Raw genomic sequence first — 23129 nt, 5'->3', positions numbered from 1 at the left:
CTCCAGCCTCTTTAATTTAATTGCTGATGTTCGATGTGTTGTGAGTGAAGGCACCTCGTGCATGGGATGGAGTGGGAGATGAGGAATGCAAGGCACAGCTTAGCTGGATGTGTCTCTTAGGCTGAATAAATGGAGTTGAATTAATGAAAAAATGTCTCTGGCAGCTCTTTCATGGAGCCTTTGCTGTGAGATCACCCGAGACCTTGCTGGGGTGGGTGAGAACCACAAGCTCCTCAGCAGCTCCCAAGGCACCAGGGCTCTCTGAGATGCTTTTATTTAAATGTATTATGTGTGGGGCATGATCAGAGTGATGTGATGGATTAAAGAGTCAGCTTTTCTAGAGGAAAATACAGAGAAAGAATGGTTCTGCTGGGTGCAGGCAGTGATGAGAGAGGTGGCTGGGGCAGAGCTGAGATTTGGCCATCACCAGCTTCAGGAGAGGGAGAGGCTCCAGAGGGCAGAGCAGGAGAACAGAGAGATTGCAAAGAGGATTTAATAGAGAAAATGATCCTGCAAGCCAGATCCTGCAGCCTGGAAACCTCCCAGAGGCCAGTGATGAATCTCAGTGCTCACCTGGGGAAACTGAGGCATAGACTGGTGCAGGTGCCTGCAGGTGTCACCTGGTCAGGTTTTTGGGCAGGACTCGGTGCTGTCAGTGACACTGAAGGGCCAGGGGACAGCAAGGAGAGACAGACAGGAGAGGGGAGCAGCTGCCAGAGGTGAGCTGGGAAAAGCAGGAATGAGCACCTGGGAAATATCAAAACATATCTCCTTGGAATTGTTTTTACAAGGTTCAAAAAAGGGGGAGCAGGACTGTCTGAAAAAGGGATTTCTTTTCTGCTATGAAAAAAAAAGTCTGTTTTCAGTAAGGAAAAAAAACCAACAAAACAAAAAACTGAAAATGCTGGAGACCCAAAACTTCCCAGCCAAAAATACCTATCTGAAGCCAAAAAGCTTTCCATTTCTTGTTGAAATGAATCTTTAGAGAGAAAAGAGCTGAGCATTTCTGTGGGAAACCCCAGAATTTTCTAATCTGGCTTTTGAATGTTTGCTTGACTCCTTTCACTGCACCTCAGGTTCAGGATTTCCATCTGTTCCAGCAGCAGCTGAGAGTAAAAAGGGTTCATTTGCAGGATTTGCTCTTCTCGCTGCTCCCGCCCCAGCTGAATCCCAGCTCGCCTCCACGGCCACACGAGGAAACCTCAAAATACTCCGAGCTGAAAATAAACTCGTTTCCCCTTTTTCCGTTCTCTCCTCATCCGGAGGAGTGACAAGTTCTGTGCGTGGGCTCAGCTCTGCCTGAAGGGTGGGAGCTGGAGACGGGGCCTGGGGGAGGCTGATTTAAATCCTACATCTCACCCATGCCTGGGATTCTGTGCCCCTCTGCCCTTGCAGAGTGACAACCAGGCAGGAGCAGATGAAGCACCACTTCTAAGTGATAAACCCTGAAATAACTCAAAGCCCTCCTCAGCAGTGAGGGCTTCCATTGCCATGGCCTGGTCCTCAGCAGGAGGCTGGGGAGAGCAGGGAGAGGTGATGGCACGGGATGTGGGTGGCCTTGTCCTCAGCAGGAGGCTGCAGAGGTGGTGGCAGGGAACGTGGGGGCAGGAGAAGCCATTCCAAACGGCAAGAAAAAGCAATTTCAAAGGGGTTTGGGAGAGGGAGGAGCGGGAGGAGCTCGGCGAGAGGGAGAGCTGCGGGGGCAGAGGTGCAGGGTTGGGGAAGGAGGAGCGGGCGCTGCCGCCCCGCCGTCGGTGACCCCGTACCTTTGCAGGCCTTGCGGTGGGAGATGGGCTTGCTGAGGTCGCGGTAGAAGCCCTCCTTGCAGTAGTGGCAGTGCCTGCCCGCCGTGTTGTGCCGGCAGTTGAGGCACACGCCGCCGCTCTTGCGCCCCGACAGCTTGAACAGCTCCATGTTGAAGCGGCAGCGCCGCGCGTGCAGGTTGCAGTTGCAGGCTGAGAGAGGCAAAGGGGGGACATTGTCACCATCTGTGCCCAAACGGGGAGGTGCCAACCCCGGGGAGCTGCTGCCAACCCTCTGTGCCCTGTCAGAATGGGGGGGTCACGGATGGGAGGCCCTGGTGGCACCTCTGGCTGTGGGAAGCCAGCTGCTCACCCACATCCTGAGCTGTGCTGGGACGTGAGCCCATGTGTATGGGATTCTGGGATTCTGGGATTCTGAGATTCTGGGATTCTGGGATTCTGGGATTCTGGAATTCTGGGATTCTGGGATTCTGGGATTCTGGGATTCTGGGATTCTGAGATTCTCTGGTTCTGTGATTCTGGATGGGCCATTGCCCTCCAGCTCTTTGGAGGGCAAGACGAGGTTGCCAAGACCAGATTTCCCTGTCCTGCCCTGCATTCACTACGGCTTTGCCTGTCCCTGCTGGCGCTGGGGGTTACAGGGGACTGGGAAGGCAGGGGCCTGTCTGTGCTCAGAGGACAGAGCACACAGAGCCCTGTGGCACCCTCAGCTTTGTCACAAACACTTTCCCCATGGCAGCACCAATTATTTCCCTTCCCAGCCACTCTCACTTTGTGTTGTTACTGCTCAGTGCAGAGGTCCCCAAACTGCTGAGGGACCCCCACTTCCCAGCACCTCAGGAACCCCCTCAGTCCCTGTGGGATGGGCTTTCCATCATCACCTGCCCAACCTTCCCCTTTCCCACTCTCACCAGTTCTGACACACGTTTGAGCTCTGAATACCATTCCAAGACCTTCTTAGCCGGTTTCTCCCTCAGCTTTCCACACCACAGCCTCTGTCGCTCACCTGCAGCCCTGACCATGCTGATAATCCTCACTTCTGCCCCTGCACCCCCATCCCGCCTGGGACAGGCCTGACACCCAGTTAGCCAAATTCCAAAACGTGCCCCCCCTGCTTTGATTGCTGTGACTGAGCTGTCCAATTCCTCCACCATATGCAGCCTAAAGTCAACACCGGGCCTATTTTAACAGGGGGCCTTCGCAAAGGACAACTTTGGGACTTCAAAAGCTCGACCCCTCGCCCGCCTCTCCCCAGAGCTGTCAGGGGCCATCAGGATGCAGTTGCTGGGGCTCTGTGCTTTGCTGAGAATTTTATAGCTTGTTTTCTTTTCCCGTGGCTTTTATTTGCTCTTCACCCCTGAACAATGCAGCTGTGCCATGCCAGCCCACAGCTGGGCCCCTCGCCTCGGCACGGAGGTGTCACAGCTCCGGCCTCGTCACCTTCCCTCAGCGCTGAGATGTCTTAATCCCTCATTCCTTCCTGTTTACCTTATGCTGCTCCCCCAGCACAAAGCCACGCCGTATTTGCTCAATTATCAAATTTCAGCCCAGAAAAGGACAGCGGAGTGTTTCCCGGGAACAATCCCCAGCTGACACCCTGCCGGCACGGGGGAGAGGGAGAGCAGCACCCTGTCCCCGTGCCCCCCGCGGGACGCAGCCGCTGTCTCCGTGCTCTGCCGCCAGAATTGCTCCGGTTGTCACGGACAGGCCGGACCTCACGTCCTCAAGGCTGGCACGGACTGGCCAGACCTCACGTCCCCACCAAGGCTGGCACAGACTGGCCGGACATCACATGCCCACCAAGGCTGGCAGAGCAGGAGCAGCCCCCGATGTGCTGATGGTGACAGCAGCAGCCCAGGAGCCTTTGCCAGGCATGAGGGACACAGATTCCTGCCACGGCTCTGGGACCAGCAGCCTGCAGGAGCTTCTGTCATCTCCCCAACAGGACAGAGGCATGAGGGAGCCCCGAGACACGCTCCTGCCTGCAGAGCGACGGCTCTTTGGGGTCTGGCCCAGTCCCACACGTGCTGAAGCTGCACTTTTCACAGCGAAAGCGGCACGGGAGCACGCAGCAGGCACTTGTGTGTCCCCCTCGTGCCTGTCCCCCGTCCATGGAACGTTCAGGAAGAGCAGCCTGCTGTGCCCTGCTGGAGCTGGCTCAGCTCTGCTTTCTCCTCGTCCCACACGTGCTGAGCAGCCCCAGCCCACACCACGGCCCCACCGCTGAAAGGGTTCAGAGGGGATTCCTGCCCTGCAGAATGCACTAGCAAAGCCTTTGGGAAGCAGGTGGTGGTTTTAAATTCCCAGCTCTTGTTTTACAGAGGTGACCAAGCGGGGTTAAACCCTTCTGGAGGTGCAGGACTCAGGGCTGGTTCCTACCCTCAGGACAGAGCCTTCCCAAGGGCACAGGGCTGGGACACTGGAATGATCTCCTGGCCACACCTAACCCCCAAGGCAGCACCTGACCCATGGCACAGCCTCTGGACACAGCTCAAACAGAGAAAAAAGATTTAAATCCCTCAGTCCGAGGGCTCTTGTAGATTGTGACCACATGGGCACATCTCCATCATTCAAAGCCTTGAGGCCCACGAGCAGCTCTGCCTTTGGTGCCACAGACCACAGGATTTGGTTCCTGTTGATCAGCATGAAAGGACATTTCTCCAGGGAGTGGCATGGCCTCACAGAAGCCTTAGTTCTCCCTCAAATCTGTCAGAAATGCATGTTTTCCCAGGAGAGCGAAAGCTCACCTCCTCCTAAAACTTGTATTTTAGGAGAGCTGGACTTGGCACTGGAGTATTTTGCAAGATTGCATTGGCAAATCCCTTTTTAAAATTCAAAGCTGAACCCACACGAAGAGTGAGTGAAAATCTTCATATTTCTTTGGGTTGCTTGATAAGCAGAAATGTTTTTGCAAAGCCAGGAAAACAGAACTCTGGGGATTTTCTCGAGTTCTTTGCTAACATTTCCACTGTTGCCACCAGAGCAGAGCTGCACAGGAATGTGGAGGAATAAGTGGGGTGTGCAGAGCTCCTCCCAGCTCTGCTCCCAGGATCCTGAGGAGACAGCTGCAAACAGCTGGGCACTGATTCCCTCCCAGTCCCATACACCTGGCTGCTTTTCCAGCCCTCCTGATCCCCCTGTTTCTGCAGCAAACTTAGGGAGAGTGGCCTTAATTGCAATTACTGCATCCTGTGTCCACTCTGAGGGCCTGGCATGAGTGGCCAGTGCTGGGCACTGCTGGCCACCAGCCAGGACAAGCTGGCAGCTCTGCCTGCAGCCTGGTGTGTTTGCAGAATGGCCAGTGGGAGAGGCTTGGGCTGGCTGAAGGAAAATACTCATCCCAATTCTCCTGACAGTGGCACACAGGGATGCAGGGACTGAAGGAAAATACCCATCCCAACTCTCCTGACAGTGGCACACAGGGATGGAGGGACTGAAGGAAAATACCCATCCCAACTCTCCTGACCGTGGCACACAGGGATGCAGGGACTGAAGGAAAATGCCCATCCCAATTCTTCTGACAATGGCACACAGGGACACAGGAACTGGGGCGATGCAGGAAATGTCCCAGCCAGGCATCACAAAGCCCTTGTGGGGCAAGGCTGGGACGTGCCATGGTGGGATCCCTCTGGAGGTGCAGAGGGCGGGCACTGCCTGGGCACACTGCCAGCCCAGCAGGTCGGGGTGCTTTTGGAGCCCAGCTCCAGATCCATGCACGTCCCCGGGGCGTGTGGCTCCCACTTTTCCCTGGGCAGAGGCGCTGGGGAAGCGGCTCCCGCCCTCCCTCTGCTCGGCCCGAGGTTAATCCCCTGCTGTGCTGAAGCCTTTTGCCTTGTTCCTAACATGACTTGGCCTGGCTTTAATTTTCTGCCACTGCTTCTTGGTTAGAATTTCCCTGAATTCAAGTGGCTCTTTAGCAACCCGTTTTTTCTTTCGATGAATGCCTGTGAGGGCTGTATTAAAAATCACCTCCCAGGACTGGCATCAGGTCGGTTCCTCGAGCTTTGCACCTGGTGGAGAAGACACCCCTGCAGAGCCAGCTATGAGCAAAACCTGGCCGGGTGCTGAGGGCTCTGCGAGGAAAGGTTTTGGCTCCAGCTGCTTCACTGAGCCCAGTCCTGCTGTCTCCCGCTCTCCTCTTTCTCTTACTCTGCCAAGGACCTCACAAGCCTTTTGTTCCCTGACTTTATTGTGCACAGATGTGCAGAGCTTCATCAGAGCATCTCTACCTGAGCTGCCAGGCCCAGCTCTGGATAACCAGAATTCATTTAAACACAGATGTTCCAAAACCTGGACGAGGTCAAAGAGGGAAAGAGGAAAGCTGCGGTTTGGAGCCAGGCGGAGAAAACGCCGCGGAATCTTCTCCCTGGTGAAAGCAGGGATGTGATCCAAGGACTCCCTCAAGGAGGTCAAGGTGGGCAGGGTTTTCCTTGTGGAAGAAGGGAAGGAGGGACACGAATGGAGGCTGTACAGGCTGGGCTGTGCTCTGGGAGCTGTGGTTGTGATCTTTGTGCTGCCACCACGTCCCCAGCGCCCTGCGTCTCCCAGGACGAATTCCTCTCCGTGGTTTTCATTCAGCAATGACAATGCTGCCCTTTCAAAAGACCCCACCCTCCCAAAGCTTATATTTTGGCAACGTTTAAAATGCAAATTGCTTTTTAAACAAACGAAAACCCCAAAACATTTTGTTTTAATTTTTGCAAACAATAATTCAGGGGAGGGGGAAGGAAAAGGGGAGGATGGAAGAATCCAGAGACTGAAAGTAATCTCTAAATTTGACTTGAATTTATGAACAGTCTCAGTCTCCTTAAAATTATCCTTTTCCCAAACAAGTTTTCTCTTCCCAGAAAATTGCTAGCTCAGCCTAAACCATTATTTCTCTTTTGCAGGAGAAATCCTGACATGCAGGGTCCTGGTCCCTGGGAGGGACCCCCCACCCGTGCCCATGCTGGGGGGCTTTGCTTCCAGAGAATCCCTAGAGATATCTTCAGGGATGTTATTTCTGAAAGCCGTAATGCTCAAGGGAACACCCAGAGGGACAACAGAGGTGAAGCAGCCAGAGCCAGTGGAGACCTGTGTGGACTGGGAGGTCAAGAGAAATCACCCCTGGATTTTTGGGAGGTGTCCCTGCAGTGTCCCTCCAAGCCACTGCCAGCTGCTTTGGGGCTTGCAGCAGCTGGGCATGAACCTGGAGGTGGTAGATGGGCTCTCACAGGTCACTGGGCCACAGCAGCCCAGCACAGGCTGCCAGGGCTGTGCCCGGAGTGATTCCAGGTGTGGCCCTGCAGGGATCTCTCCTGGGGTTTGGGGAGGGCTGGAGAGGGTTTCTGGCCATGCAGCAGAATGGCCAAGCAAGGATGAACACCTTGGCAGAGTCCTGCAGAGCAGAGTCACCACGTGTGGCCCCAGGAGCTTGGAGCCGTAGGGACTGAGGGGTCAGATCCAGGTCTGCTCACAGGGCAGCCGTCCCCACGCCCTCCCGTGTGGCCCAGTGCCACCCACCACAGCCCCAGCTGGCCACCACCAAACCAAAACAACGTTTGCTCAGGAAAATCCATCTGTGTGAGCGTGGAGAGTGAGTAAGAGGAGGCTGGGGTTGCTTGGGCTGGCTCAGGAGAGGGGAAATCCGTGGGGGTGTTGTGGCTGCGAGGGGCAGACACGGGGGCTGTGCCAGGCCCAGGGTTTCCTGCCAGTCAGAGCTCAGGGATGGAGGGAAGCGTGTGCACACCACAGAAAATGCAGCTGTGGCATCGCCCCGGGGCAGAGCCACAGAGCCTGCAACAACAGCCGGTGGGGATAGGAGGGAAGGAAAGGCAGAGCCCAGCCTTGCTGGGACCCCCTGATGGGGCGAGGGCTTTTGGGGAGCCCCTCACACTCTGACCACTCCTCATGAGGCCACGTGCCTCTGAGCCCGCTCCACCTGAGAGTAGGGAATGGCCAAACTGTGGTGTAGGACAGTGAGGGAGCAGGACCCCGGGGAGGAACACTCTGAGGACGTCTCCCCCTCGGCACAAAAGGGGCTCGGGGATCAGAATGCTTTTCCGTGCCTGAAAATCCTCGGGAATGGCAGTTCTGTGGAACAGCTCTGGAGGAGATGTCATCAGAGTGACTCAGGACGTCCCTGGGGAGGCTGCACAGCCCAAGTGCCCTTCACTCCCCACTTTGCCTGTTCCCAAATCCTCACATGCCTCAGGGACAGAGAGGCCCTGGACATGTCCTGCTGTCAGCGTGGGTTCTGCAAAGTGCAAAGCTGTCTGTGACACTGAAGATGGTAACAGAACACTGACACTCGCCTGGGATTTCCAAGGATAAGACCCTCATTCTCTTTTCCATAAAAAAGGCCAGGCTCAGTGTTGGGGTTGAAGTGTTTGAGGCTGGGTGTCTGAGTCAGGCTGAGCGTTTCTACAAAAGTCCCTGCTAAAATGATTCAGCTGGAAATGAGAAACAAGGCGAGTGAAAATCCTGTGCTGTGCCAACCCTAACAAATTTGGGGATTTATTTCCTTAAAGAAAATCTATTGCCCGTATGTTCGAAGCCAAGGCTTAAAAAGAAAAACACGGCTCTCTGCTAAGGATGTGTTTGTTGCTGTCTCTAAGATGAGCTGCTCAAGCTTGGATGCATTTCTCAGAAAAAGGAGGAACATTTGCTCCAAGCTGACAGAGTTCTGCAGCTGAATTCCCCGAAAATCTGATTTTCACTGCCCAAACCAAGCCCAAAACCATGTCTGAGGAGATGGGGCAGGGGATTGCTGTCCTGCTGGTGGACTCTCAGGTGCTGAGTGTGGCAGTGCCGTCCTGATCCCTCCTGCCTGAGGTTTCCTCTGCCCATCCCTGCCCTGCCATGGTCATTGTCAGACCCATCTCCAGCAGAGGCTGGGGACTGGGGAGGACAAGCAAATGCTGAACAGCAGCAGGGCTTGGCAGATTGGAGCTGTGAATGCTGAGGCTTGCCCTCGCCCCAGCGACCACAGAGGCAAACCAGGCGTGTCTGCGGCGAGCCAGCTGTCCATCGACACCCAGGGCAGATGAAACAGTGCCACCCAAAGTGGGCAGCAGATGGACAGCTTGGCACGGCCTCATCCCAAAATGTGGTGTCTGGTTTTGAGAGCAGGTCCAGGGAGAAAGTCCAGAGCTGTTCACAGATCAAGCCGCAGAGAGGAGAGAACAAGTCCTGTCAGATCAGCTGCTGAGGGTTAATTGTTGACACTCACAATTATCAACTTTCCGCAGCGTGGTGAGACCAGAACTCTTCCCAACAGCACCAGATCCCTTTGGAGAGCACCCAGCACCCACCAGGCACTGTGGCTGCCCCTCCATCCTCCAGCCCCAACAGCCACGGACACCACTGGGAACTTGACCTGCTGGACTGGGTCTGACCTAGGTTTGGACTCATTTCATGGAGGAATTTCCATAACTGCTTCCACATGTATTGGTTCCAGCCTGGACTGGAGCACCAGAACCTCCCGAGCTATTTCCTGACTCTATCCTTGGAGTTTCTGGCCCCACAGGAAGCATCAGAGGGGTAAGAGCAAAACTTACTCCTGGGAGATTTACAGCTCCCAGATATTCGGATTTGGAGCCAGATTTGAACAATCTCTGGGCAGGGAAGCTCTCCCCACTGCCAGGCAGCACACGTGGCAAACAGCTGCTGGCAGCCCCCGAGGTCCAGCTGAGCTGCGTGTCCCTGCCGGAGTCCTCGGGGACGTGTCCAGTGACCTGCAGTGGCTCCTTCAAAGGCACCGTGCAGCTGAGGGTCCTTCAGCCGGCCACGAGGAACCTACGGGCCCCGGTGCTGCATTGAAATGTTGGAATTTGCGGCAGCCTCTCACCCAAGGCGTTTTCTCCCAAGACAAAAGCGCTCTTACTCAACACAGGATGGGAGCACAAAGCCGGCCTTGCCCTGGTGCAGCGCTCGCGGCTGGACTCCGAGCGCCTGGAAATGGGCTGTGAACGGCCCTCGCTGCCTCCGGAGTGATGCCGCGGGCCAGCGCTGCCCCGGGACTGCAGCAGAGCCTTCTCCCGGCCGGAGCACCCCTGGGAGCTGTCTCAGGGTGAGCCTTCAGCCTCAGCGGGAGCCAGCATCACCAGGAGCCAGCATCACCAGGAGCCAGGATCACCAGGAGCCAGCATCACCAGGAGCCAGCCTCAGGAGCCTGCATCACCAGGATCCAACCTCAGGAGTCAGCCTCGCCAGGAGCCAGCATCACCAGGAGCAGCCTCAGGAGCCAGCCTCACCAGGATCCAACCTCAGGAGTCAGCCTCGCCAGGAGCCGGCATCACCAGGAGCCAGCTCTGAGCACTGGGATGGAGCTCCAGGGGACCTCACCTGCTGCTCTGTGGCATGGACAGAGCATCTCCCCTGTCCCCTGTCTGTCCTGCAGGGACAGACACTTTGAGCTGAGTGGCAGCACCCCCCACAGCCAGGTCCTGCTGTGCCAGTGAAGGGACAGCGTTCACAAGCACAGAAGAGACCTTGGAGAGCATCGAGTCCACCCTGTGACCCAGCACCACCTTGTCACCAAACCACAGCACCGACTGCCACATCCAGGCTGTTTTAACCTCCAGGGATGGTGACTCCACCACTTCCACTCTTTCTGTAACAAAGTTTTTCTAATGTCTCGCCTAAACTTCCTCTGGTGCAGCTTAAAACGTCCAGCAAAAGCTTTGACCAGGATTTGATTTAGATTTGCCCAGGAGATTTTCTCTGCAAACCAGGTGTTGTGCAGAAAGTTTGCAGATAAATCTCTGATTGGAAAGAGCTTAATACTGGTTTCTTTATTTTTTTTTTTTTTTTAAGAAGGGAAAAGTCAAGAAGTGAATTCTTTATTTCACTCTGGGAGATGATACCAGCCTGTCATCAGCTTGCTTTGTTTAATTTCACCATTCAAGCCCAGTCTCCTGAGATTGTCAATCCTTTGAAATGAATTGTTTGCATCCCGTAATTCATCCAGATGCCACTCAAAGGCAGGAGCTGATGGGAGGGCTCACCCTGCAGTCCCTGGGTTATCAGGGGTAGCACAGAGCCCCAGCCCCTGCTCAGCCCCCCAGCCCAGCTCCAGGGTGCTCCTGAAGCCTCAGTGTTTATTTAGAGTGGAGGGGAATCCACTTGGGAACAATTTACCCACTTAGGCTCTGCCCTTGTGGTTTCTCCCTTATCTGGTCCGATCTCAGCAGCAGCTTCCCTCAGCTGTTCCCGGGCTCTGGTGCTTCCCAAGACCTTTCTCCTCTCTCTGTCCCACACCCTGGTGCTTCTTGTCCAGCCTGACGACCTCCGGGCAGCTCTGAACTGCTGCAGGTTGAGGGAATGCTTTTCAAATCGCCCAAATCCTCATCCCAGTTCCCAACTGCTTGGTCTCATCAGAACGTTTGTGTTTCTGTAAAACCAGAACCCTGCATCGCAAAAGGAGGGCACCTGGTGGGGCTGAGCACCGCAAAGTTCCAGGTGTCCTCCAGGACATTTTCCTGTAAGCTCTCCTACATTTCTGCCCCGGGAGGGATCAGCCACTTCAGTGTTAAAGCCGCAGCACAAACAGATGCTGAAAGAATCTGCTCATTCGGAGCAAAGGTTGCCCAAAATGCACAAGGCTGATAACACAGCCAGCCCGGAGAACAGTCAAAGGCTTTTCAAATCTGGATTAAAACTGTTCAGGCCAGAAGGACCAGGGGTACAAACAGCGCCAGCTCTGCTTGCCTCGGTGCCCCAGGGAGCCGGGAAACTTGGCCGTGCTTCCCCACAGGCAGGGCTGAAAGCAAAGCCAGGCGGTTTTAAACCAGCTCAGGCTGTGCCTCCCCCCGAGCAGACCCAGCTCAAAGTGGTGCCGCTCCCGTGCCCGGTCCCCGCTCATTCAGCCTCCTGTGAGGTCGGGCTGTGCCGGGCTGCTCTGCACAAACAGCGTTCAGGAACGTGATGTGTTGTTTTAACCCCAGATCATTTCCCAATCTGCTCTGGAGCGGGGCCAGGGGAATTGTTAAACCAGCCCCAGCCAGCCCCACTTCCGAAGGGACCCTGTGGCTGCTGCCAGAGCCCAGCACGGAGCTGGGCACAACCCAGGGCCCATCATCCCTCCCGAAAGCCAGCAGCATCCCCACCACGGTGCCCTGCCCCAGAAGCACCTCTCTGAAGGCAGCTCCCTCTGGAGCAGATTTCCCTCCGGAGTCTGCATCGCTCTCCTTTTGTCTCTCCCCAGCCCTGCTTTGGTGCTGCCTTCCCCCCTCTGCAGGATCCTGTGGCCTCATCCTGGCAGGCGGCGCCAGCTGTGGATTGTCACCCCCAGAGCCCACATCCTGCTGCAGCGGGGGTCCCTGGCCAGAGGGCAACACCCTCCTTGCAGGGAGAGCAGCCCCTGGAGCTGGGGAAGCACCTCATGCTGCAGGCAGGTCCCACAACTCCCAGGACGAACAGAAGCCCCGGGGAGGAGGATCTCCAAGGGGACGGTCCCCTCGGTTTGTCCCACATTTCTGGGAGCTGCCCCTGCCCGTGCCTGTCCCTGGAGACGGAGCTCCGGGTGCCTTTGGGTGCGCTGCTGCTCCCGTGGGTGACAAACCTCAGGCTGGCCACTCGAGGTGCCGACAGCAACCCGGGCTTGGCAGATGGGGGCTCTCGGGGAGGGTTTTGGTTTCTCTCTGAGCCCAGCCAGCTCAGGGGACCCTTGGCAGCTCAGTTCTGCTCAGGGCTGGGCTGCCCGGAGCCCCACAGCCTGGCCCAGCCGCTGCTCTGCCCCTGGGGAGGAGATGCTCCAAGGGTGCAGGAAAGGTCCTGTCATGGCCCGGCCTCACTCTGCTGTGCCTCATTTCCCTTTCTAGAAGCAGGGAGAGGGTCCCTGGGGAGGTTTTGTTGTGGCAAAGTCAGAGAGCTCGGGGTGACAGGAGCCAGAATTGTCTGTGGATCTGCAGAATGATGTTGGATGACATAAAAACTCAGCTCCAGCTGGGAAAGCTCAGCAGAGACGGATTTTAGTTCTGCTTCCAAACCTTCCTAAACATGAGCTAATCCTGCAACCCCAGCACAAGCCATGGTGGTGGACGGGGTGAGCAACCAGCTCCCATCCTGAGCCACCTGGAGCCCTTCGGGGCCGGCTTTGGGAAAGCCGCACAGGTGTGAAGAGCTGTGTTTGCTCGGGGAATTCGCACCTTCGGGGCTGTGCACAAAGCTCTGCTGCTTGCCCTGGGTAAACAGAGTTATCTTATCTCCGGGACACTATCGGGGCATCTGAGAGGGAAGGAAAACTGCGGTGATGAGCCTGACATCCCCGCTGTTATCGCTGTTGTCCGGAGAGGACACCACGGTATTTCAGGGAGGTGTTGGGACGAACTGTCTGTCCTGCTGCCCCGCACCGCGGCTCTCTGCTCCCGGCCGGGCTGGGCGCTCCTGGCACTCCCGACGAGGCGCTGGTGTCTTTTGTTTTCCTGGAGATTGGAGTTTTATCAAAAGCTGACAGGCTTATCCTGCCTTATCAGGGCAGCTGTGCTACTGTTAATGGTTTTCTGTAAGGGGCTCTGGGCAGAAATGTGGATTGTGGCTGTGCTGGGCTCGGGTAGCTCAGGGAGGCCGGCTGGGCTCAGCATCCCCTGCGGGGTTTGCCTGGAATGCAGCGCCAGGATCCCGTGCAGGAGCCAGGACCCCGTGCAGGAGCCAGGATCCCGTGCAGGAACGGGAACGGGACCGTCCTGCCCGCCCCGGTTTAACCTCCAGCCCCCAGCAGCAGAACCCCGAGGCTGGACCCTCCCCTGAGGGAGCAGCTGCCAGCCCGGGGGTCCGTGCCCCTCCTGGCCTTCCCCGGACTGCCTTGGGATTCCTTATTTCTGTTTCAGCCCCAGCTGAGCAGCCGTGGCCTGGGCTGGCTGGAAGGTCCCCGGGCTGCTGGACGTGATGGAGCTGCTCCTCACCACAGCAGCTCCAGGTCCCTGTGTGCTCGTCCTTCCTGATCCTCCACCCCAAGGCTGGGGGTAGCAGAGGCGTGAGGGTCCTACAGAGAGAATTCTGAGCTGGAAACACAAATCTCTTTGGGGTCACGGGACTGCTGTAGGGCAGGGACTTGGAGCCTTGAGCGAGGGTTTGGATGGAGAAGTCCCTGGTGCTGCAGGCCCAGGGGAGTGGGTGGGTGGGTTTGGACACCCTGCCAGCAGCACAGACGCCCTGTGAAGGACACAGCTCCTGCCTCCGGCCCCGAGGGGTGTGGGGCACTGACCCAGCAGCACTAAGGATGAAACAGGCAGACACCTCCTCAATCCTGACCCTACAGGGGTCCCAGTGTGACCCAGGAGCCTCCCAGGCTGACACACCTGGAAATGCAGCAGCTCCTGCCTGCCCAGCCACGGCCTGCAGCTGCCTGCTCACTTTTCGGGGTCGCTCAGGGCAGACTTTGATGGCTTCAAGTCAAAACACAGAGCCCCAGGAAGGCTGTTGCTGTTTGTCTCCGAGGGATTTAATCCAGATCAAAGCTAGTCAAACCCAGGGATTTCCCAGCTTTCCTGCAGGGATCAGCCTCCCTCACCTGCCATGGCCCTGGGACACTGCCTTGGCCATTGGCCCTCGCTGCTTTTCTCCAAGGCAAGGAGGCCAGGGCAGACCAGGAGTGCTTGAGGAGGGTGGGTAATCCCTGGATGGGACAGCATTCCTGGAAACCGGGCAGGTCTTGGGAAAGGAGCTTGACAGGAACACCCAGAGATCCAAATCTGCACATTCTGCAGAGCAGCAAAGGTTGTTTCGGCTGTGGCAAGTCTTTACTTCTCATTTTGGCCAAACTCAAGCAATGGGAATGCCTGGCAGTGGGGCATTCTGTGGCTCCTTTCTGAACAGCCCATCACCCTTCTACGCCCCTCGTTCTCCACAGGGCTGTGGCTCTGCAGCCACTGCCACCAAGCCAGGTCACAGCTGTAACCCCAGGGTCACAGCCAGCACCCACCTGGAGCAGAAAACCAGAAAACCAGACAGCCCAGGCCCAAGCAAAGGTGCTGACAAGCCCTGAGGCAGAGGAGGAAGGGGTGTGATGGAGCCCTGGGTGTCCCAGCAGCCACCTTCTCCCTTGCCCTGGGGGACACCTGGGCCACCACAGCTCCTGTGCCTGGAGGCAGATTTTATCGGCACCCTTTAATTAGCTGATCATGGGCAATTAGCTCCAAGTGCCAGGCCTGGCTGGTTTCAAAGGGGGCCTGCAGAGGTGCAGACATTCCCAGAATCGGGAATGGGGTGGGAGCACGGCGCTGGCCCTGCTGAAGAGGATGCTCAGAGATGCACTTGTGCCACTCAGACCCGGGGCTGTGCCACGTTGTCCCACCACCCTGAGGGAGGCTTCATTCTGTCCTGGGACTGCGGTGGTGGTCCCTGCCCACGCTGCAGGGAGGATCAGGCTGGTGCTGGCAGGGCCCTGGCACAGCCTGGGCACGGGCAGGACCTGAGCCACGTGCCCAGAAATCCTGGCACCAGCCACAAACAGATTCCCATCCCCAAATATGCTGGAGCTATGCCCAAAGCTTAAACCTGACCTGCCAGGGGCACTGCAGGCACTGCCCCGTGTCCCGGGTGCCCTCCCTCCTGCCACCCCCTGGGAATGCTCTTGGGTGTGTGACAGGGACAGCTGGGCCAGGCCTGCCCTGTGCCAGCGCCCACGAGTGCTGACCATGCTGCCAGGGTGCCCTGGCTGCCGTGGACGGCTCCGTGGGACGTGGCTGCTCCTCGGCCGAGGTCACACTCAGGTGGCATGGCAGCAGGACAGGGCTGGGCAGGCTGCGTGCCCTCGGCTGGGACATTCAGCAATCCCTTTGTGCCAGAGGCTCTGCCTCCTCCTGTACGTGATCCCCCTTTCCTGCAGCCCAGCTGCTGCTCCAGCCTCACACGGGGCCTGTCTCAGTGGGAGACTGCTCCGGGCTTCAGCTGCAGTTCCTGAATTTTGCCCAAAAGTTACAGAGAGGAGATTGCATTTCTCTGAAGGAAACTGCATTTCCTCCAGTTCCAGCAACAGGCTGGGAGCAGTCCTGGGTTTTCATCTGGCTTTTGAGTCTTGGATGTTGCTCTGAGCCAAACCTCTGATCCTGCTGTGGTTCATTTTCAGGCGCGTGTGCCCCAGAAACTTTTTTTTTTCTAAATTAATTTTTCATACAGAATTCTTTCGTTTGATGGATGCAGTGAGAAACTATTTCCCAAACAGGAAAGAGGACCTCCCTCCCCCTCCTCTGTGCCGTGGATGTTTTTAATAACAGCATCAATTGTCTGCAAACAACTTATTCCTTTCTGACCTCAAAACAACTCCTGGTTAGTGCATTCCAGCATGGCCACAGACCGAGGCTCAGTGACTTCACAGGGCCTTCAGGAGCTTTTCCATCACCGTGCCCGCCCTGCTCTGGTACACGGGGCCTTGGCTTTGCCGGGGTGAGGAGGCTGAGCGGCTCAGGAACACCACCGAGCACTGGGGCTGCTGTGCCCGTGCTTTCCCTGCTGTTCCTCATTTCAGCTTCCCCCTCCTGCCCCAGGCCTCCAGCCAGGGGGACACCCCTGCTTGTCCCTTGTCCTGAAGGTGAAACACAGAAGCACAAGTGTTTCTGCTGTGGGCTCCTGTGCCCGAGCCAGCTGCGCACGGCGGGAGCAGGGAGACACCTCCCAGGACCTGCTGATCCCTGTGCAGGTCATGGAGGGGTTTTGGGGGGCTCAGAGGGAAGGGGAGCCCCCCACCCTGCTGCAGGCTGTGCCACCCACCGTGGCAGCGGTTAATGGGCTGGTGCAGACACAGAGCAGCATTCAGACCCAGGTCTGACCTGGCAATTGGGAGCATCCTGCAGTTCCATCCTCAGCTCCACAGGGATCACCGTGCAGTGCTGACGTGGCCAGCACAGACGATTCCCTCACTGCCACCTCCCAGGGTGCCACGTCACATCCTGCCCCTGGCCAGGGCAGATCTGCTGAGTGCCCGGAGCAGCCTCAGGAGTGCTCCCGGCTCAGAGGCTCCTCTCTGGACACTGCACATTCACAGCTCCTACACCCAATTGTCACAATTGTGATGCTGCACAGCTGGACTGCAGGGACACAGCTGGACTGCAGGGACACAGCTGGACTGCAGGGATCACCACAGGACCCAGACCCACTGGCCCCAGGACTGCGGGATCCCAACCTGGCTGGGGACACTTCCAGCCAAATAAATTATTGATCATGAAAGCAGCTTGGGACCAGCTGGAGCTGCTCACGGAGTCGGCGTGGTGGAGCCATGAAGAACCGCTCCTTTTCCTATTAGCTCATTGGAAATACCCGTCTGGGCAATTCTGAAATGCAATATTTTGGTTTTCCGGTGTGAAAGGGCACTGCAAAGCTAAGGTCACCTCGAGGCAGCCAGAGCAGGGATATCAAACCACAGAGAGTCCAACCACAGGGAGCTGTGCTGGGGGCGAGCACATCAAACATTTCCATGGCCTGAAACACTGCAGGGAAGGGGGAAGGGAAGTGTGCAGGACAGCAGATGCTTTGGCAGGGAAAAGGAAGCAGACTTGAGCTCGAGCCCACCTCCGGACAGAAAAGCTTTTGCAGTTCCCATCTTGGCCAGAGCCGCCAGCACTCACCCACTCCTGGCTCCCTCTGGGGCCACCGAGCTGTGGATGGGATGGGAGACCCCCCTGGACTGGGGGTGACCACCCCACACCCCGTTCCCACCCAGAGCTGCCTGAAGCACAGCCCTGCCGGGCCTTGGCTGGCCCTGGAACCAACCCGCAGCTCTGGGAGAGACCCAGACCGTGAACTCCAACAGGCCTGGCTGCAGCAGGGCTGATGTGCACAGCCTCTCCCACAGAAGCTTTCCTGGCTAGTTTTGCAGCCCAGCTGCTCTGCAGAACAGCAGCAGCCCCGTGGGGAGGCACGGCAGTGCCCAGAGGTGGGGGTGCCTCTGTCCCTCGTGGGCCAAGCTTTGGAGCTGGGTGGGACAAGCATCCCCGCATGTCCCAGAGCAGCTCGGTGCCTGCCACTGCAGCTCCCTCCCAGCCTGCTCGGGGGGACCCTGTGCCATGCCAAAGCCCTGAGATGGCCATGGTTTGCCCATTGAAGAGGATGGCCCAAGGGCATGGGATGCTCAGCTGGTCTCAGAGAGGGGTCTTCAGGTGCCCACCCTGTGGTGGCACTTGGGGATGCTCTGGGCGGGTTCCAGCAGGGCAGGGAATGGGGAATGGGGAATGGGGAATGGGGAATGGCTGTGTTCTCCATCCAGGGCACTCAGGATGACTCCGTTTCCCCTGGGGGCACATTGGCACGGAGAAGAGACACAGCCCATAACAGCTGGCCCTCTGCCCTGATGTCCTTTACCCCCCGCTCTGAGCTGGCCCTTGCCCTGTCAGCCAGCCCGGGCAGCGCTGCCATCCCCGTCAGCCTGGCACATCCCCCTGCTCTGATTGCTCGGCTCGGCTTGGCTCGGCTCAGCTCTGCCCGGATCACTTTTAACCTTGCTCAGCCTTGGCTGCGGCAGGGCCGAGGCCGCTCGGTGGGAAGCCGGCTCCGGCAGCGCTGCCTTGTGTTCGCCTCTGCAGGTGGTGAGGGCTGAAAAGCGCCTGTAATCCCCTGAATGGATCCCAGAGCAGGAACAAAGTCAGGCTCCCTTGAGTTGTGTCCATCCCCTCTTAACACGGCTACTTCGGCCACCAAGATAAAGCAGGCGAGGATCCCCCGCTCCCAGTGCCAGCACCCCTGAGGAAGGGCAGGAAAGGTTCACCAGGCCCTGCCGCGGTCTGTTGGCAGAGCTGCTGCTGCTCTTGCCACCCTTCTTTTACTACATCGAGGAAAAAATTCTCCTGGTCCTTCTCCTGCCACAACTGGTACCTTTCACCGCATTTTTGGCAAAGTTCAATCTGATTTTTTCTGCAGCTTTCGTGAGGCTCCCCATTTTACCAGCAGAGCTCCTTTTAGGGCATCATGGCTATAAATGGGAGACACAGGTTCAGCTGAAAGCCATCAGCCCGTGGCCATGGGCTGAGACCCCGAGACATCTCTGCAATCCCAAGGTCAGTGATGAACCTTTTGGTGGAGTTCACTCAGCAGGGACTGCAAACCCTTCCCTACGCCAAGCATCACATTTGTGTCTCCTTTCTTCAGGGCAGCTCCAGGGTCTCTGCTGGAGCCCGTGCTGGAGCTCAGGGCCAGCAGGGGCTGTGCCTGACCCCAGCCCAATTCCCGGCTCCAGGCAGGCCATGGGCTGCCCTGGGCTGCCCTTTGCACCTCTCCCTTCCCACGGAGGAGCCGCAGCTTTGCCTCCCTGACCTGGAGCTGCTCAGGCCAAGAAGAACAAGAGCTCAGCGAGGAAACAGCCGTGAGCTGGGCTCTGCTTGAGTGAAAACAAGTGCCCTCTGCCAGTTCAAACACAGCTCCCCTTGCCTTACTTATATAACATGGGAACCTTCTTGCCACAAATTCCCTTTATTCCTGGCCCAACAAAGCACTACAGCCTTTATGTTTCTTGGCCACCACGGCCGAGACCCTCGGAGCAAAGGTGGAGTCAGAGCCGGGTTCACCTCGCTGGGGCCTGGCCAGGCTTGGGTGAAACCCTGCGTGAGGGAAGGGCTGGGTGTCTGTAGGGCAGGGGAGCTGCCAGGCTGAGGGAATTTCTGCTGATGGATCTCTGCCTTGTGTCACCGCAGAGCTGGATGTGAGCACAGAAATATCAGCACTGCTCAGGCACCTTGGCACCTCCGAGCAGGGTCTGCCTTCCATCCAGCACACTTTGGGTGGCCCCAGGCACGTCCCCGAGCCAGCCTGGGAACAGCCCCGCTCCTCCTGAGCTGCACTGGGGCTCCCAGCAGCACGCTGCAGGACGGGATTCCTGCTTCGGGTCCTCACAGCTCTGAAACCGCTGCTGCATCCCAGCACCGTCACCACAAAGCAGGTCTGGCTTGTCGGGGAAGGGTGGAGAAGGATCTGGGAGAGGTGGAGGCTCCATTGCTGAGCCCAGGCGGTGCTGGGACAGGGAATGGCAGCTTTGGGAGATCCAGCTCGGTGCTGCCCGCTGGGAGCTGTGCCTGGAAGCCAAGGGCCGGGCAGTCCCTCAGCGGCTCTCGTTTGGGAAGGTGTCTCCTCAGCCCAGGGCTGTCCAAGAACATCGGAGCCTTGGCAGGGCAGCTGCAGCCCGAGGTTAACAAAACAGCCTGGTGAGACGCTCTCGGAGGAGTCCTCAGCCAGCACTGCTCTGTGCCACGGACCCCCGTGAGCACCTGGGCTGTCCCTGTGCCCCCTTCCCTGCCCCGGGACCGCTCGTGGCCCTGGCACAGCCCAGGGAACAGGAGAACAAACCCTGCCGGGCCTGCCGGCTCCAGCCCTCCCTGGCTCCTCACATTCCTCGGCCACAAACGAGCACCGGAGCCAAGAGCAACCTCGGCACCGTCCAAGGCGTCTGCTGGGTCCCGGGGGACGGCCAGCTGGAAATGCCATCAGTCTGTGTCACCCCAGCCTGCCTGCGAGGGTTCAGGGAGCGAGGAGCTGGTGTTTAACGAGCCCTTTCACGGTGCCTGAGCGGGGAGCAAAGAAATGCACCACCACCACCACCCCCTCCCCCAAGAGAAACAGATTTTCCAATAAAATTTATAGAGCATGGAAAGGGCTTCTGGCGCTGGGGTTCAGAGGTGGCTGGCCCTGTGTGTGTGGAGACACCGTCCTCCTCCTCCTCCTCATGGGATGAAAACAAAACAAACAAGCAGAGAAATTCTGGGAACAGATAAGTGGAGGCACGTCCTTCATCCTTGGCTGGGATGACCGAGGTGCTGCTGGTGCTGGTGGTGGTGGAGGTTCCCCTTGCATGGACCAATGGAACCTCTGGGGCTGCTGGGCTCTGCAGGACAGGCCCACATCCCCCACCCTGTGCCCAGCTCCTCCAGGAGCCCCGGGGACATCCCTGGGCACCAGGAACAGCCTCAGAGGCTTTCCTTGCCCTGAGGTGGAGCTCAGGAACCTCGCCCCACGCTGTGCAGGGATGGGGCGCTCCTCAAGGAGAGCCTGCTCAAGGTGCACTCAGAGGATCAGCCAAGTGGCCTCAGCCTGTGCTTCAGTAGCCACGTGGGCTACCCTGGAGCCGGACACCCCAATTCCCTTCCAGAGGCACGGGGGGAAGCTGCCACCTCTGGGGTGCTGCCCTCAGCCCTGGGCACTTTCTAAGGGGTGCAGTGAGCTGCTGGCAGCGTCCCCTGCTCTGGGTGAAGTTCTCAGTGTCCCCTTCCAGCCCTGGGCCATGGGCAGGAGCGTCCCCAGGTTGTCACCCCCTCTGTGAGGGGACAGGGCAGCCTGAGGGCAGAGCAGGGCCGTGGGGTCAGCATCCCCTGCTGGGCGAGGGCCAGAGCCTGCGGAAGGGGAGAGGGATCTCCGTGCCCAGCCAAGGGAACAAATTATCCTCCACAGCCCACCCTTGCCTCCAGTCGTGAGTAATCCTTGCAACCATGACAGCCACTTCTCCTGGCCCCGGAGAATTGTATAAATCAGAGCAGAACAAAGGTCCTTTGCTGGGAGCTGGGCATGTGCGCTGCCTTTCAAAGGGGAGGCACATTTCTCTATAGATCTGCGTTCTCCGGGGACTGCCACTCTGACAGCAGAGAGATTAAGCAAAACAACCCACTCAACCTTCCCTTCTGCAGCATCTCCGTGGCTGGAACAAACCCACCACAGGCACACCACGGGGCAGGGCCGTAATTCACACTTGTTACTCTGCTCCTTGCTTGTTTAATGGCCTATTTTTCCTCCTTTAAGTTTTCAAAGTTTTGAGGAATAATTACATCGAACACAGCCTGCTTTGGCGCTAGGGCTGGAAAAGTTGGAAATCATGAGGCACGGCAGAGCAGACACAGGGATTCTGGGTGCTGGGGGACGCTGCAGGGAGCCGGATGCAGAGGTGGGTGCAGCCGCTGCGGCCGCATCCCTCGCTGGAGCGGGGCACAGGCGCGGGCATCGCCCACGGAGCCGGAGAACCGCTCTGAGCCGGGCCCACCTCACCCGGCATGGCTGCAGCACTGAACACTGCCCTGCCACCGGCGTGCCAGGGCTGCTGGGGCTGTCTGTCCCTGCCAGCCCCGGCCAGGGCAGGGACAGAGCCCCGGCCAGGGCAGGGACAGAGCCCCAGTGCCTCCTGAGCTCTCCCGGGCCAGGGCAGGGACAGAGCCCCAGTGCCTCCTGTGCTCTCCCGGGCCAGGGCAGGGACAGAGCCCCGGCAAGGGCAGGGACAGAGCCCCGGCCAGGGCAGGGACAGAGCCCCGGCCAGGGCAGGGACACAGCCCCAGTGCCTCCTGTGCTCTCCCGGGCCAGGGCAGGGACAGAGCCCCGGTGCCTCCCGCGCTCTCCCGGGCCAGGGGCGGCTCTGGGAGCTCTTTGAGCAGCCAGGGCAGCAAACTCCTTCCTTCTGCAGCTGTACCTGCCCCGGGGCACCTGGCCCAGCCCGACGCCGAGGGGCTGCAGTCACAGCTGGGGCAGTCCAGCCCTGCAGCTCCCCAGGGCTGGCTCGGGAAGGGGCAGTTTCCCAGTCACACACCTCTTTGGGGGGGTAAATTTGGGATTCTGGCTCGTGCCCTAGCACCTGCTCCAAGGCTGGGACACTGGGGAGGTGTGGCATTGTGACTCTGTCACCTCCTGTGTCTCCCCATGCCCCAAGGCTGGCAGGGGAGATTTTGGTGCTCTCTGTGACCTCTAGCCCTGAGCTGCCTCCATCTCCTGAGCCCGTCCTGGCTCTGGGGCCAGCGCCCACCCTGCTGGCACTGCTGGGCAGGGGGGATGGCCCTGAGCTCTCTGCAGAGGGGACACTGCAAGGGACACTCTGAATGTCCCCTGAGCCACCCTGGAGCCAGCCAGCCCCTCCGGGGACAGCAGAACCAGGGACAGCAGCTGCCCTGGGACATCGCAGGAGCCCAGCTGCAAACCTGGCCTGGAAACAGAAGCGTTAAAGAGCAAAGAATGAGCAGCAACCACACGTGGACATCTCGAGTCAGACAGAGAGGTGCCCTCCCCAAATCTGTGCCAGGACACCTCTTCCCGTGGTGTTCCTCACAGGAGAGATAACAGGGAATTGTGCAGCTGATGGCAGAGCACAGAGTCCGAGCTGGGAGCTGAGCTTGGCCTTGCCAGCCTGCCCAGGCATCAGACCTCGAGCCATGGCAGCCTGAGCCCATGACAGCAGCACAGGGGGCTTGGAGCTGTGCGAGGAAGAATTTGCATTTTCCCAAGGAAAAACATCAAGACGTAGTAGAAACATTTTTGGGTGTGTTTCAGATTTAAATGATTTCATTTGGGGTTTCGAAAGCCAAGCCAAAAGTTTGGGTTTCAAACAAACAAAAAAAACCAAACAAAAAAAAAAAAAAAAAAAAAAAAACAACAAAAAAAAAAAAAAAAGGGAAATCTTCCTGTCCTGTTTTGAATTGCCTTCCATCAGAT

General features: G+C 58.0%; 1 protein-coding gene across 1 annotated transcript in view; it reads right to left on the bottom strand.

Annotated features, from left to right (window-relative positions):
* Nucleotides 1–23129, bottom strand: part of NTN1 (netrin 1) — a 73904-nt gene that overhangs the window by 29634 nt on the left and 21141 nt on the right. Inside the window, exon 2 of the mRNA XM_021539076.2 lies at nucleotides 1767–1955. Within this exon, the coding sequence (XP_021394751.1) occupies nucleotides 1767–1955 (189 nt within the window). The remainder of the gene's footprint in view (nucleotides 1–1766; nucleotides 1956–23129) is intronic.

Source organism: Lonchura striata, chromosome 19, assembly GCF_046129695.1.
Source record: "Lonchura striata isolate bLonStr1 chromosome 19, bLonStr1.mat, whole genome shotgun sequence".
In the NCBI taxonomy this organism is placed as follows: Eukaryota; Metazoa; Chordata; class Aves; order Passeriformes; family Estrildidae; genus Lonchura; species Lonchura striata.
Note: the sequence above shows the minus strand (reverse complement) of the source record. Positions and strands in the feature narration are given on the sequence as shown.